Genomic DNA, 14,900 nt, shown 5'->3' with positions numbered 1-14,900 from the left:
CCCTTGGGTTTGATGTGTCTCAAGAGGGAGGTATCCCCACATATATATGTAGGTCAAAGAAGGGGAGGGGGCCCCCAAGCAAGGGAGATCCTTCTCCTCTTCCACTTGGTGTAAGAAGGGAGAGATTCCTTCCCTTGCACAATTTGTTTAGGGCCTGCTATAGGGCTTGGCGCCCCATGTGGACCCCCGTGGGCCCACTAGGGGTCGTCATGTCATGATGGTTCTTCACAAATAAAATCCTGGATTTTCTGGATGTCTTCCGAACCCATTTCGATAACCTTGAAATTGTTTTATATATAGATCCAAACTTTTCGAAATCATGTTATACCTTTTTGGAATTCTCCGAACCCTTCTCGAACCATATGAAACACTTCCAGAACTATCTGAAACTCTTTCGGTGCTCTTTTAACTCATATTTCATTTCTCCGGTAATCAGAACTAGAACCTGTTAAGTGTGTGATCCTACAGATTCGGAAATAAGCGGACATGACTCGAAACTTTTTGATCGCTATACGAGTTATCCTTATTACCGGTTCATTCTCTTTACTCGTGTTCGTGTTCCGGTATCCCGTGATCATAATCACAAGTGTGTGGCTAGACAATAATTGCACCTTAATACCGAGTAGGCCGAACGAGTATGTCTCTATGATGAGAGGAACAAATCCTAGTCTTGAATTATCGCCATTCAGACATACGTTTCCGGTATACCCGCAAGTCACCTTTATTCACATCCATTTACGGGGTGACATACGGTAAACCCCAAAAGTAACCATCCGATACGTTGGTATGCAATATTCTCATGGTCTAAGGAACAATGCAAACATGAACAAGTTATATGAAGTATCGATAACATACCAACAATGACACCTCTCGGTAATTTGTAAGTTGGGTCTATCCAAGTCTGTTGTCCTCATGACAACGGTGTTCTCATATATTGATAACATCCTTGTTACACTAACAATGCTCATGATCAGGAAAACAAGATCACCAATCAATACATAAGCTAGTCTTAGAGGCTAGACTAGGGATCACTTGGTGTTCACATTTCCACACACATAGTTGAGTTTTTCTCTGAATCTCTATTCATGAACCAATACAATTGTAATATAGAAACATAAACTTAATAATGAACATGAAAATATAATAATACCTTTATTATTATATCTAGGGCATATTTTGAACAAGGATGTCCTCACGAGCATGGTCACGAAGAACCTGACCTCTGTGGATGAGCAACATGTCTATATGAGCCCATGTACAACACCCATGACATCTGCCATGAGGGGTGGCGGTTGTACGTCATGGCGTCCGAGCACGATGCCCTGTTTGATAAGATCACGACAATGGCGATTGCGGACGGGAACAATGCCAATGTCAGCACCTCCGCATCATTCGGGTCGGGTCGCATTGACCATAAGGTCGGTCCATTCACGCCTATCATTGACCTCACCTCGACCGGCAACGTCCATGACCAGACAGCGCACTATGGAGGGAAAGAGTAAGACATGGAAGACAGTATGGTCCGGGTTCAGGGAACAGCATGACGTGTGGAATGTGGACGTGTCCATGTTTGACAAAAAAATAGACTGTCAGCTTTTGTTCGATTAAATTCTTAAACTTATATGAATCCGGTTCAGTTCAAAAAAAATCCTGGTTTACATGTAATTTGTTCGGTTTATTCAATTCATGCTCGAAATGCGCATAAATGTTTGCCGACTCCTCGTATTCGTGTGCCTCGACGTGCCCGTGGACGGATAGTGCGTCATATTTAAGGACGGCCTTGGAGATGCCCTTATACATCCTGCCAGATGAGAAACAGTCTAATGTTAGAGGAAACGTACGTGTAAGTTCTTTTTTAGAATCATCGGGGTCTGTCTGGGCGTTTGGGTATTTTGGTTATTTCGGTTCGGGTAGTTCGGTTTATGGGTAATTCGGATATTCGAAAATGGGAACCAAAATTATTTCTGTCAAAAATATATCCGAACCCAAATTACCCAAAAATTTGGTTCGGGTAATTCGGGTACCCAAAATATTCGGAGCATACATCAACTTTTGATATGAATAACTCGAATATTATGGGTATTTTTGGTAATATGAGTATTTTAGTTAGTATGGGTAACAAGTTAGTGTAATAATAGCATGAAAATTTTGAACAGAATGAATAATTTGGATAGTATGGGTATTTCGTGTTTTCCAGACTATAACTCGAATCCTAACCCGAAAATCGAATAGTCAAGAAATGAGAACCGAACCCTTACCCAATACCCGAATTACCCGACAATTTGGGTAATTCGGTTCGGTTCGGGTTCGGGTAATGGGTTCGGGTACCCAAACGCCCAGGGTGACACCGGGTGGAGCTCCCCGAACATGTGAGTTAACCAGAGCATTTGTGCTCGTGCACAGATTGGCACTTCAGTTTTCGCTTTTGAATGTGTACCTATTATTTTGGGTTGATGGTTGGATAAAACTAACAGGACTATCTATACTTTCTTTTTAGTTAGAAGACTATCGGTACTGCTCCGCATGCACTGACGCACCCTTATAAAATAATCCTCTAGGATCATTATATCAAAGACATGAAGGCCTGCAGATTACATATAAACGAGATAGGTACAAGTAACTATCACATTCTCACTCTAAAAAAGAATACATGTATTCACCCGTGATAATAACAACAATATATAAGCTCATATGTGTGCGCAGCAGCTGATCAACATATGCGTTCAAGCCATGAGACCGGCCGCCAGTAGGGCGACGAGGCCAAATCCTGCTGTTGCCCCGACAGAGGTAGCGGCAGAAGAGGGCGGCGCCGGGGGAGAGTTGCTTGCGCCAGGACCTGCAGCTGGCATGGGTGACGACGGCGAGGAGGAGCCCGACCCGACCTCGATCACGACCTTCATGCTGGCGGCGGCGGCGGGGTTGCAGTGGGTAGGGATGCCGCAGATGAAGTAGCGGGTGCCGGCGGCGGTTAGGCGGACGACGTCGTTGCCGGAGTTTAAGGGTTTGATGGAGCCGTCGGTGCTGCAGGAGTCGTAGCCGGCCTTGCTGACCTCGACCACGTCGTGCGTCGGGGTCGTGTACTTGAAGACGATCTCATCGCCCACGTTGAACTTCTTGTCGGACACCCATTTGCTGTAGTCGGTGTCCAAGGTCCACGAACCGCCCGGCTCGCCCACGGTGTAGGTTGCCGCTGACGCGGCGCCTAGTAAGGCGGCCATGGCGGCCACGGCAAGGAGGGCGGCCTTCATGGCAGCCATCGATTGCTCTTGTGACCGGAAGGAGGAACGCAGAGCAGAGGAGGTAGAAGGCTGGTGCTTAGGAGGGGACGGGTTGCTGTTGTGTTTGTGCTGCCGTGCCGGACAGGCCCCTTATATACGCAGGAGGCCGGTTGGCGCGCGCGCGGTAGGTTCGTGGAAATGGCACTTGGATATTGAAAATCTGCTGTGGAATTGTCATGTGCGTTTGAACAAGCGACCGGTACCCGGTCAGACGCTGCCCGGGGCTTGGTTGGTGGCCGGCTGACCTTTTCAGGCCTCGCCGCCGTTCAGCTTTCCCACGCCGACGCGGTCTAAGCTACATGCAGTGGACCATCGCAATATAGCATTGGATGTATGTTGGTGCTGTCACCGTCGCGGTCCGGCTAGTTGACAAGGGACTGTTCAAATTAAGCGGCTCCAGGTCACAAGGAGAACGACTACAGGCCGGGTTTGGTTCCTGCCCCTTTCTATAAAGATTTCTGCGGCTTTGCGCGTTTGCAGTAGTATTGCAGCCGTTGTCCAGATGCCGGTCCTTAGTATGGGGTTGAACATGACCGCGGCAACAGCACGAGCGTTTCTCGAAGGGTTTGTTGACACGGAGTTGTCAGCTAACTATGACCGGGTTTGCTCGCAACTGCTTCTTTCTTTAACGTGCCCTGTTTTAGAAGGGCTGTTTTTATATAGGGCATCTGTTTTAGTATTTTAGGGTATCAATTTTTTTCCTGCTTTACTAGCTGCCCTATAATAAGGCATCTCCTCTCCAACAGCTGTCCTATTTTAGGACAGCGCGTCCACGCCCCTTCATCTAAAGGTGGACACTATAAAACCGAAAACTGAAAAACCAAACCGAACCGGACTGTATTAACCGATTTGTCGGTTTATTTGGTGGTTTGATTTTTGGTTCGGTGGGAAATTTTAAGGTTGTTCGGTGTTTTGTTTTTGTTTGGTTTTTTGTGTTCAGAAATCGAATAGACCGAACAAACCGATATGTAAGATACGCCATGTAATACCTTGTTTCTCAAAATGCAACAGTATGGAGGCATCACACATATCTCCGCACATAATACATTTCACGTTCCATGTGCTTTTTCTACTTAATATGGTTACTAGTTTGTTTGACCGAATAAACCATAGAATGATATTAAGGTTGCTAGAACTTGTGATTATCATTTTGCATATTATACAATCCAAATTAATGATCTCGAGTCATTACACTTATACTCACAAGTGCATGAATTTTGGTTTTTCGGTTAACCAAACAAACCGAACCAATATATTATGGTTAATATGGTTCGGTTTCTAAATTGTAAATGATTATTTCGGCTTCTATTCCTTTAAAACTAAAATTATATAGAACCGAATAAACCGAACGCCCAGGCATCGTTTTACACATTTGCGCATACATATCAAACAAATAATATGATAAATGATCTAAAATGAATTCAAACAAATAAAACTTAAATAGTACTTAATTTATTACAACACAATACGAATAGTTCATCAAATGGTTCATCAAGCAACACACAAATTGTTCATCCCACATACACACAAATTAAGTACACGGTATTGATTTTTGCCTTTCATTCCATGTCCATCACTCCTTAATGAGATCCTTTTGAAGATCTTCATGCACATCGGAGTCTAGAATGTCATGGTAGGACCCAATGCTGTAGCTAGGGGGGTGATTCGGGTGGTCCATGGACCACCCTGAGATTTCTCTATAGCCTATATATTATATCAAGAATGAGTAAAATCTAATGTGAGTAATTAAATATAAATGAAAGTTTTACTATTGAACCATCCTGAATTATTGAGCTGGCTACGCTACTGGTAGGACTCAAGAAAGCGGGCAACTTTGTCTCCACCTCTCCTTGGCCGAACTGGCAGGCCCATCAACTCATACGTGTCGTAGACAACATTTTTGCCATGCTCGTTCTTTATGATCATGTTATGCATGATCACACATGCATGAATGATGTATCAAAGGATATCATGATCCCAAAACCTAGCCAGTCCTCTTATGATTGCAAATTGGGCTTGTAAAATTCCAAATGATCTCTCCACATCTTTTCCAGCCGCCGCTTGAGCATTATGAAAATCAAGTTCCTTCTTACATTCCAGGGCTTGCACCGGCTTCACAAATGTCGCCCATTTGGAATAAATCCCATCTGCTAGGTAGTAGCCCATCTTGTATGTCTTTTCGTTGGCTTGGAACTCCACAGGTGGTGACTCTCCATTGGCTAACTTGGAAAATAGAGGAGACCATTGGAGGACACTGATATCATTGCAAGAACCGGGCATGCCATATCCAAGTCTCGTGGTCAGCCACAGCCTCAAGAATAATGGTGAAATCCTTCTTGTGCCCTCTGAACTGTCCATGCCACGTTGCAGGACAGTTCTTCCTCCTCCAATGCATGCAACCAATGGAACCAAGCATATCTGGAAAGCCACTTGCCTTGTTCATCTCCAGTAGTCGAGCCCGAACACCTCAACAATCGCCACCGCAAAACGCTTCACACACTTGATGCTCCGACTCTCACTCATTGCCAAGTGATCGTCGACAAGATCTGCTAAAATGTCATAACCCAACTACCGCAATGCACTAGTCACCTTCTGGTAGGTGCTATGCCCAAGATTTCCGGTACAATTCCTCTTGTACTTGAAGAAGTTGTCGTGTAGCTTGACACTCTTGGCGATGTGCTTGAACAAATCAATGCTCATGCGAAACCGGCGGCGAAAGTACCTCTCGGGAAACACTGCTCTCTCAACAAAATAGTTGATCATGAGCTTGGCATGTGCTTCTTCCCGCTGCCTCCGAATGTATTCTCGGCTCATCGTAGAACCTCCATGCTTCGGCCTCTTGTTCATCGTACTATGCGCTATCAAAAGCATAGCAACATCCTCCTCCTCTTGCGCATCGAACTCCTCATTGGACGTGGTGTAGTCAAACAACACCATATACAAATACAAAACCTAAATTACAATCTACTTCAAATTGACGGTTCAATTTTACACTTAATTGTTGCACAATTTTTTTTTGCAAAAGGAAACTACAAAACACACCTCGAACTAGCCGGAGCGGCAGGAGGTGGTCGCGGCCGCGGCGTCGGGCGGATTGAAGCTGGGCAAGGCAGGACCACGACAGCGCCGCGCGGAGGTGAAGATGGGCGGGCAGGTTCTTAGATGTGACAGGTAGGGCAGGAGCTAAGTGGGGCTCGCGTCACGGGTTGAAGCTCGGCGGCTAGGGCCGGAGCTCGGCGGGGCTCGGCATCGCGCGAAGGTGAAGTGCGACGACGGGGAGGCCCGGATCCACCTATCCTACACCTCGGTGGCGACGGAGAGGCCCAAATCGACGCCGCCGCCGACGGCGTCTTCGATCCCGATTCACGAAAGTGACGGCGCGTCCGAGGGCATCTCCATCGACGTGGCGGTCGGGGCTAGGTCGCAGATGCGCGGCACGGTGTTTTGGCGGCACAGGGCGGCCAGCGGCGAGCGAATCGAGGCCGGTGGCGGTGAAATCGGAGGCGTGACGGGCGCAGCACAAGGGTGAGATGGCGTTTCAACGTGGCAATTGGCTCGCGCGCGACGAAAATAAAAGGAAAAGACACGGAAGGTGCGCGGCCCTTTCTATCCCATATTTGGGATAGAGATGATGAAAATTTGAGGCAGCCCTATAATAAGGCACATGATAGGGCAGTTGTTGAAGACTCTTTTTTTTTCCTTCCATACCCCATAAAACGGTTTTTTAGGGCACCGGGCCTAATTTAGGGCTGCTGTTAGTGATGCTCTTAATTCCTAATAGTATATCATACGTAGTACTCCCTCCGTTCCAAAATAAGTGTCTCAACTTTATACTAGCTCTAGTACAAAGTTGTACTAAGCTTGAGACACTTATTTTAGGACAGAGGGAGTACTTAGTTCTTGCTTCATCATTTCTGTTGCAGCAACCACATCCGTCATCACAAATCACGATTACGTCACTCATGACAAACTTCACACATAATAAGGCACGTTGCACCTTCTACTTCCAAGGTCAACAGGTTCAACTTGATACGTTGATTTGATCTGGCTCTTGTGCACTTTCCTAGACTGTTTTCGACAGGGATTTGAAGTGGTGCCATACATTTACCTGGTTAAAGACTATGCTTCTCTCCTATCCGATTTGATTGATACGTTGTGACATTGGGGATTAGCATGGACCACCGGAACAGTCCCACCTCACGACGCTTTCCCTCCAATACAGAATTGGAAGCGTGTGCAAGAGGATGCGCCTTAATAATGGTGGATCACCACCCCAAGTGGATATGGATAAGATCGGTTTTCTGCATGAGATATGAGAGATATGTCTGTCATCTCCACGTGGGACCGTGGTTATTAGTTGTCGGCGACTTCAACTTGATAGGCAAACAGGAGAACAAGTACTGTATGATGTCTCCACTTGGCAATTCATTAGTTCGGCTAAGTGTTCCATCGTCATGATGGTAAGTAGTTCCTCCGTAATGTAAAACGTAGTGTCGTGTCCAGAAAAACATCTTACATCATGAAACGGAGGAAGTATCATATACTAATTTTTATAAGACCTTTGTTGTAAAAAAATATTCCGCAATACAACCTTTGTTGCAAAAAAAATTCCACAACAGAACCTTTGTTACACATAAATTCCGTAACACAAACTCTGTTATAATGTTTCTGCAACAAGATCTCTGCAGCAAAGTAAAAAATCATTAAATTTGTATTAGATCCAACGGCTCGAGCGGCGAAGGATCTTTTTAAAAAAATCCATCAACTGACGCGTAGCAGCCCCAACTCCACGAACTCCACACTTGCAGTCCAGTCGAACATTTTATCTCTATAAAGCTGAATCTGAGAAGCTAGAGTCTCCCTCGGCGTAATAACAAGAAGCCCCGTTGACCCAACTCCAGATAAATGAAAATGAAGAGTTGCACATATTTACAATTAAAGTGCCACTGCTAAAGAAAACGATTCGCTCTTCCTTTACTAGAAAAATGAATCGGTACGAGACCTCTCTTCGTCAGGAGGAGTGAGAAGCTAGCGCGAGAAGCTAGATTTGAGGATCTGGAAAAGCTCACATAGTTCCCGGACACACACTATATGGGCCGTCCCAATTAGTTTTTTCCCACTTGTTCATGTTTTGCGGGGTTTTCTAGGAATTTTTTTCTTTCAAATTTTCTTATGTTTTCCACAACAATGATTTTTATTACATTTCCCTTTTTTATTTTCCCCCTTTTTGGTTTTATTATTTTTTTTATATAGTTTCATTTTTAATTTTTATCAAATACGTGAACATTTTCCAAATTTGATTTTCTTTTTCCCCATTTCTCTAAAAAATCAAATGCCTGAACTCTATCCAAATTTCGTGAACTTTTAATAATCATGATTTTTTAAATTATTTTGTGAACTTTTCTAAAATTCATGAAGTATACTTACAAACTCTATTCAAATTAAGAACTTCTCCAAGACGAGAATTTTTCAAATTCATGATCTTTTTTATTAAAATCATGATCTTTTTCAAATTTGTAAAGTTTTTTATGAAAGTTATGAACTTTGTGTTTTTCTCAAATTAGTGAAATTGTTTCGATTTTTAAAATTATTAAACTTTTTTTCATTTTTGAAGTACAACTTATAAATGAGTGTTAGGAAATAATATAACGAAAAAACAAATTGTAACCAACAACAAAACTATGGTACGACGGAACAAGCGGAAGTAACAGTATTGGGCCAAGGCCCAGTATGATCGATTATTTGCCCAAGAATTTTTTTTACGTTAGCCAAGACACTTCCTGGTGCTCCTTTAAGAGAATCCTAGGGTGCTCCCACCCCTAGGGTGCTTTTGGCGCTCCAAACTTGGTAGCAATTTTTAGATGTTCGAAAAATTCTGAAAAATTAGTACTCCCTCCGTCCCAAAATAACTGTCTCAAGCTTAATACAATTTTGTACTAGAGCTAGTACAAAGTTAAGACACTTATTTTAAAACAGAGTGAGTACATTCACACAGCATCAATGTATGTGTTCATAAAATGTGAATTAAAATTCAAAACATAGCTCAAGAAACATAAATGACAAATTCGATGGTCATAGTACATCCATAAATTAGGCTTTAGATTTGGTCCATTATCACACTAATGTCAAATTTCTCATTTTTGTATCTCGAGCAGTGTTTTCAATTTTGATTCAAAATTTTATGACAACATACATTGATGTTGTGTGAATGTGCTAATTTTTTTATTAATTTTATGAACTTTTTAAATTGCGTGGAACACCCCGATACTTTCACCGGGGATATCGTATTTGACGGTAGTGCCGCTAGTTACTGTGCATCTGCAAATGGGCGCCTGGAGTCCTTTAAGTTGGGCCGGACGATTTAGCTACTTTTTTTCCTTTTCTTTTTACTTAAACTAGGGGAAATTTTAATTCACCTTTTAAAAAAAAGATCTTTTTTCCCAATTTGTGATTTGTGTTGCAAATTGATGAACTTTCAATAAAATTAATGAACATTTTAAATAGTGATGAACTTGAACTTTTGCCAATTTTGGTGAACTTTTTGAAAATCAATGAATTTGTTTTTTCAAAATTCGATGAACTGTTTTTGATTTAAAGAACTCTTTCAAAACAGGTGAACTTTTTCGAATTAATTAATTATTTTTTTGTATTGTTTTTTCAAATATGAATGTGTACATGGGCCGGCCTACCAGTGCTTAATAGGAGTGGCGCCTTGAGTATCAAAATTATTAACTGAAAAGTACTCCTTTCAAATATCACTCTTAGCTTTTCAAGTTGCAACAAGTGGCGCACTATGTGTGTTGCAACCTGTGAGTTTTTCATTTTTTGTCGCAACCGTGTGTTCAAATCTCAAACCATTTTTACCGTTGGGTTTCTCGCATCGAGGTCTTTAAAACTAGATCCCATGTTGATAAGTTTTGACAAAAAAAATCACGAAAAAATCCGGATGAAAATAAATAGAAAAATTGTGTCTCTTGCGATAAAAAAAACAGAAAATGTGAATATTTTTCGTTTCCGAGAAGCACGGCCACGGAAGCAAAACCGTGCCTCTAACAAAAATAACCAAAAAACACGTTTTTTTTTCGTTTCCGAAAGGTACGGTCGCGAAAGCAAAATTGTGTCTCTCACACAAAAACAACAGAAAACACGTTTCTTTTCATTTTTGATAGGCGCGTCCGTTTTTCTCGGAAAAACAAAACCGTTTAACCATGCCTCTCGCAAAAAAACACGTTTTTTTTGTTTTTAAGACGCACGGCCGTGCCTCTCGTGAAAACAAAATCGTGCCTCTCGCGATAGAAAAATCATTCCTCTCATAAAAAAACTTGAAAAGGCGCCCTTCTGCGCAAAAAATGTTTTTTCGTCGCAAAGATAAGAAAGACCGGTAAAAAACCGAAACACAAAAAAAGACAGCGCTCTGCGCCGGCGCGCCGGCCCAATATTGTCGGTTTGTCAGCCCGGATCCATTCGATTTGCACACGCGTAGCCGTTAGATCTCCCCCTCTTCCGCATCCCATCTTCAACCTCCCACACGGAATAAAGAGAGAAAAAGGAGGGCACAGTCCCCGCACAGGCCGCACCCCCACGCCTCGCCTCCTCATCTTCTCTCACCGTCAGTCATCCCTGGTCGCCGCCCCTCGCTGTCGGTCGCGGCCCTCGTCGTCGGTCCCAGCTCCGCCATGATGCAGGTAGCAAAATGAGTGTCTGGTTGAAGCTTTTTCTATTACCAGTTGAAACATTTTTCATATGCCGTTGAAGCTTTTTCTGTCAACGGTTGCAACAAACGGGAGCATGGTTCCCGAGCTGGCCATGGTGACCGTCAAAGTTGTCCGATGTGCGAGATGCAGCTCAGCTGTGATGGATGTAGCAAAACGTTATGCCGGTTGTAGCAAAATGAAACACTGATTGTAGCAAAAATCGCGACTCCACGTGTGATGTAGCAAAATGCGGTGCCGGTTATAGCAAATTTCGATACCGGTTGAAGCATGTAGTAAATTACGCCTTCAGCCATGGATGCAACTTCGTCGGCCATGTCCATTGCAGCTCCGGTCGCCATGGAGCAGTTGAGAGAGGGGAAATCGAGGGGAGGACACTGGTTCGGTGGTAGGCTTCGAGGATGGTCGTCGGAGAAGAAGAGGCGGGCTCGCTGAATTAGATCGTCGGGATAGGATCTTCCATGGCAACCGGAAGGTTGGGAAAAAGGAAGGAGAAGGACGCGGGGATGAGGAAAAAGATAACATGGTGTTGCCTTCCGATTTGGTTAGCTGTAGCCGCGAGCGAGTGAACGAGACCGATCGAAGCGTTCGGCCAACGCATCAGTCCCAAACATTTACCACAAAAAATACCAATCTAAAAAACTAAAAATGTACGCAGAAAAATAAAAATACTTTTTTAAAGGAAACACTTAAAACACCATCCATGACGATGGATGAGAACGCGCTCAAGTAACGAAACATGTGAATGATCGTTGGACCCTTGAGTACTCCTAACTAATTGCTTCTCTTCAGTAGTCGAATGAGCTAACTAGTTGCTTCCCTCCGGGACCTCCTATACGGTGCTGCACGCGGCCGTTTACACAGCTCATGCGTCCTGTTGCAGACCTTGAAAAAGTTTTGTGATTTTCGAAAAATAAAGTTCATCAATTTTGCAAAAAAAAACTTTTCAAGTGGGAAAACGGTTCATACATTTTTTTTAGAAGTTCATCGAATATGAAAACAATTCATTGAAATTTAAAAAAGTCCATCAAATTCGAAAAAAGTTTATTAAATTTTAGAAAAGTTTATCGAATTAAAAAAGAGTTCATTGATTATGAAAACAAAAACAAAGAAAACAAAGTTCATAGAATTAAAAATAGTTCATTGAATTTTAAAAAAGTTCATCAAGTTTGAAAAAAGTTCATCAAATTAGAAATAAAAAGATTATAGAACTGAAATTATTTTTTTAAGAATTTGAAAAAATAATCTGCACATTTCAGAAAACAAAGAAAAATACGGGGAAAATGAATAAAATGCCAAAAACTGTAGCGAAGCGAAAAACCAGGGAAAAGCGAACAAGATCAAACACATTGATCACAATGGCGTACTGGTTAGTGCGGTGAGGTTGTGGGTTCGAGATCCCCAACTTAACATTTTTTTAAAATGTTAATACAAAAAACGAAGTCGAACTGGGCCGGCCCAACAACGGAGCGGGGATGCGAGCTGCAGGCGCCGGTTAGTAAAATGGCCTATAACGGCTGCCTGCAGCGCCAAATAGGGTATGCCCTTCCCTTCAGTACTCTAGCCGTCCTTTTATAAAAGGGCCGTGCCATGGCAGGCTTTTTTAACGCTGGGCCGTGCCCCAGTTCTGTAAGGTCGAGGCATGGACTGAATGAACTGAACTCTTCTTTCCCCCTTCATTTCCGTTTTGTCTGACATCCTCCCTTCCGTGTTCGCCGAGCGGCAGCGCACACCAACTGTTCGACGGAATACCGCTCCACAGCGGGAAGCTTTGTCCATGGCGAGCGGGGCTGATCGCATCGCATCAGCGCCCTCCCAAACGGCATCCTCCACAATGTGCTCTGCTTACTTCCGGTTGAAGAGGTGGTGCGGACGTGCGTGCTCGCGTTGGAGCTTGTTGGTGTCCGTGTGAAAGACAGTGTTGTTGATTTTTCAGGCTGTACGGCACTGGTGGAGCTGAGTTTGGATGTTTGCGACACGCCGGCCCGAGCCCTCGCGTCGGTCGCAGCCCAGTCGTCAGATCCACGGACCGCACCGTTAGATCTTCCATGTAACAAAAATTCCTCGATCTAGCAAATTTAGGCCACAACGCAGCAAATTTCATCTATGGTTGCAACAAAAATATGATTGTAACAAAAAAATATCAACATGGTCGTAGTAAAAAAAGATGTTGATGATGCATGGTAGCAAAACAAAATGCTGGTTGTAGCAAAATAATTCAGTGAACTCGGGTTACAACTCTCACGAACGTGTCTGTAACTTTTTTAATAAACGAATGCAGCAAAAAAGATACCGGTTGTAGCAAAAATTAACACGGTTGTAACAAAAATCAAACGCCGATTGTAGCAAAAAAATTCAACGAATTCGAATTGCAACCAAACGTGGATTTAACTTTTTAATAGATAAATTATAGCAAAATAAGAAATGGTTGTAGCAAATTTAAACATGATTGCAGCAAATCTGGACGAAAAAATGTTGCAAGCCCCGGCCAGCCAGCCGTCTGGAAGCGTTTCCCTTTTGTCAAACAGCTGCTCTTTCCATCCTTGAAGCATCTGCGCATTACCCGCTGTTATACCTCTGAGCACACTCGCATCCTTATTTTTGTACCCAGTCTCGTTTCGCTCGAGTTGATCGAATACCAAGGAAGGGTTCGTTTACTTGGAAGCTTGCCACGGTTAGCAAGAGCTGTTGTTGTGCTTAATGATGATTGTAGTGATCGATGCCCAAAGGGTCGATTTGACAACTGTGGTGCTGATATCTGTGAAGATTGCTGGTATTATTATGGGGATCCTGAATATGGGCCTATTTATGACCGCAATAACAGCATCTTTCTCAAAGGCTTATCCGAAGCTAGGAGTTGTCGGCTAATTCTGAGTTGGTATGCTTGCAACTACTTCTTGATTCCTAATACTACGCTGTTTTTGCTTCATTATTTCTAGTGCAGCAACCACATCCATCGTCACACATCACAGTTGCGTTATGTATGACATACTTCACACATAGCCAGATTGCACTTTGTAGTTTGTACAACAATGGCCAAAAGGTTCTTATTTGATCGGGCTCTTTTGTGTTTTCCCTAGATTATTTTTGACAGGGATTTGAAGTGGTGCCCTACATTTACCAAGCTGAAGACTTTGTTACTCAATGGTTCGTGTTTGGCTGCCGACCACAATGCACTGATTTGTTTTCTCCAACACTCGCCGATTTTGGAGAAGCTTACTCTTCAACTTTCTAAGGTATATATTCTTAAGATGGATAGTTGCCTGTTATAAAAGTGACCATACAAGATACCTGATGGATCCTATTATTTTATCTTAGAGACCTTCATATGTGACTGAAACTGAAGGAATGTACAAACCATTAGGACAGTCAGTTGAATCCAACTGTCTTAAGATCATTGAAATCAAATGTGCAAATGTTGATAGTAGAATTTTTGTTCAAAAGGACCCCTAGCCGAGTCAATTTGTCGGAAAGGACCACCTGCGGATGAAATTAGCAGAAAAGACCCCCACCCACCGTGGCCGCAGGCGCGCCAGGCGACGCGTGTCACCTGTCGCCACCAGGTGAGGCGGCTCCTGGCATTCCTGTTTCACCGCGCCGCGGTGTCAGACCAATGACCAAAGCACCCAGCATGCATGGCTGCATGCGGTCAAGGACCGAAGCAACTCAGCATGCATGGCTGCATGCGGTGGGTGGTCGGCCGCCTCGCGCCGTGGCGGCAGGCCCCAGCCGCCTCGTCTGGTGGCGGCAGGTGACACGCGTCGCCTGGCGCGCCCGCCGCCACGGTTGGTGGGGGTCTTTTTTTGCTAATTTCATTCGCAGGTAGTCCTTTCCGACAAATTGACTCGGCTAAGGGTCCTTTTAGACAAAAAATTCATTGATAGTAAGGTTCACAAACTTTTGAAGATAC

The 14,900-nt window shown here is 43.6% G+C and overlaps 1 protein-coding gene across 1 annotated transcript; it reads right to left on the bottom strand.

The window, feature by feature from the left end:
- Positions 1-2,542: 2,542 nt before the first annotated feature.
- LOC123449479 (mavicyanin-like) lies at positions 2,543-3,353 on the bottom strand. The gene has a single exon (XM_045126719.1). The coding sequence runs from the start codon at positions 3,255-3,257 to the stop codon at positions 2,724-2,726; it is 534 nt and encodes a 177-aa protein (XP_044982654.1). The 5' UTR covers positions 3,258-3,353; the 3' UTR covers positions 2,543-2,723.
- Between the last annotated feature and the right edge of the window lie 11,547 nt (positions 3,354-14,900).

Source organism: Hordeum vulgare, chromosome 4H (genome assembly GCF_904849725.1).
Source record: "Hordeum vulgare subsp. vulgare chromosome 4H, MorexV3_pseudomolecules_assembly, whole genome shotgun sequence".
In the NCBI taxonomy this organism is placed as follows: Eukaryota; Viridiplantae; Streptophyta; class Magnoliopsida; order Poales; family Poaceae; genus Hordeum; species Hordeum vulgare.
Note: the sequence above shows the minus strand (reverse complement) of the source record. Positions and strands in the feature narration are given on the sequence as shown.

Bases quoted from the DNA above. Each gene is read 5' to 3' on its own strand.
- LOC123449479 (XM_045126719.1), bottom strand. From the start codon at position 3,257: ATGGCTGCCATGAAGGCCGCCCTCCTTGCCGTGGCCGCCATGGCCGCC.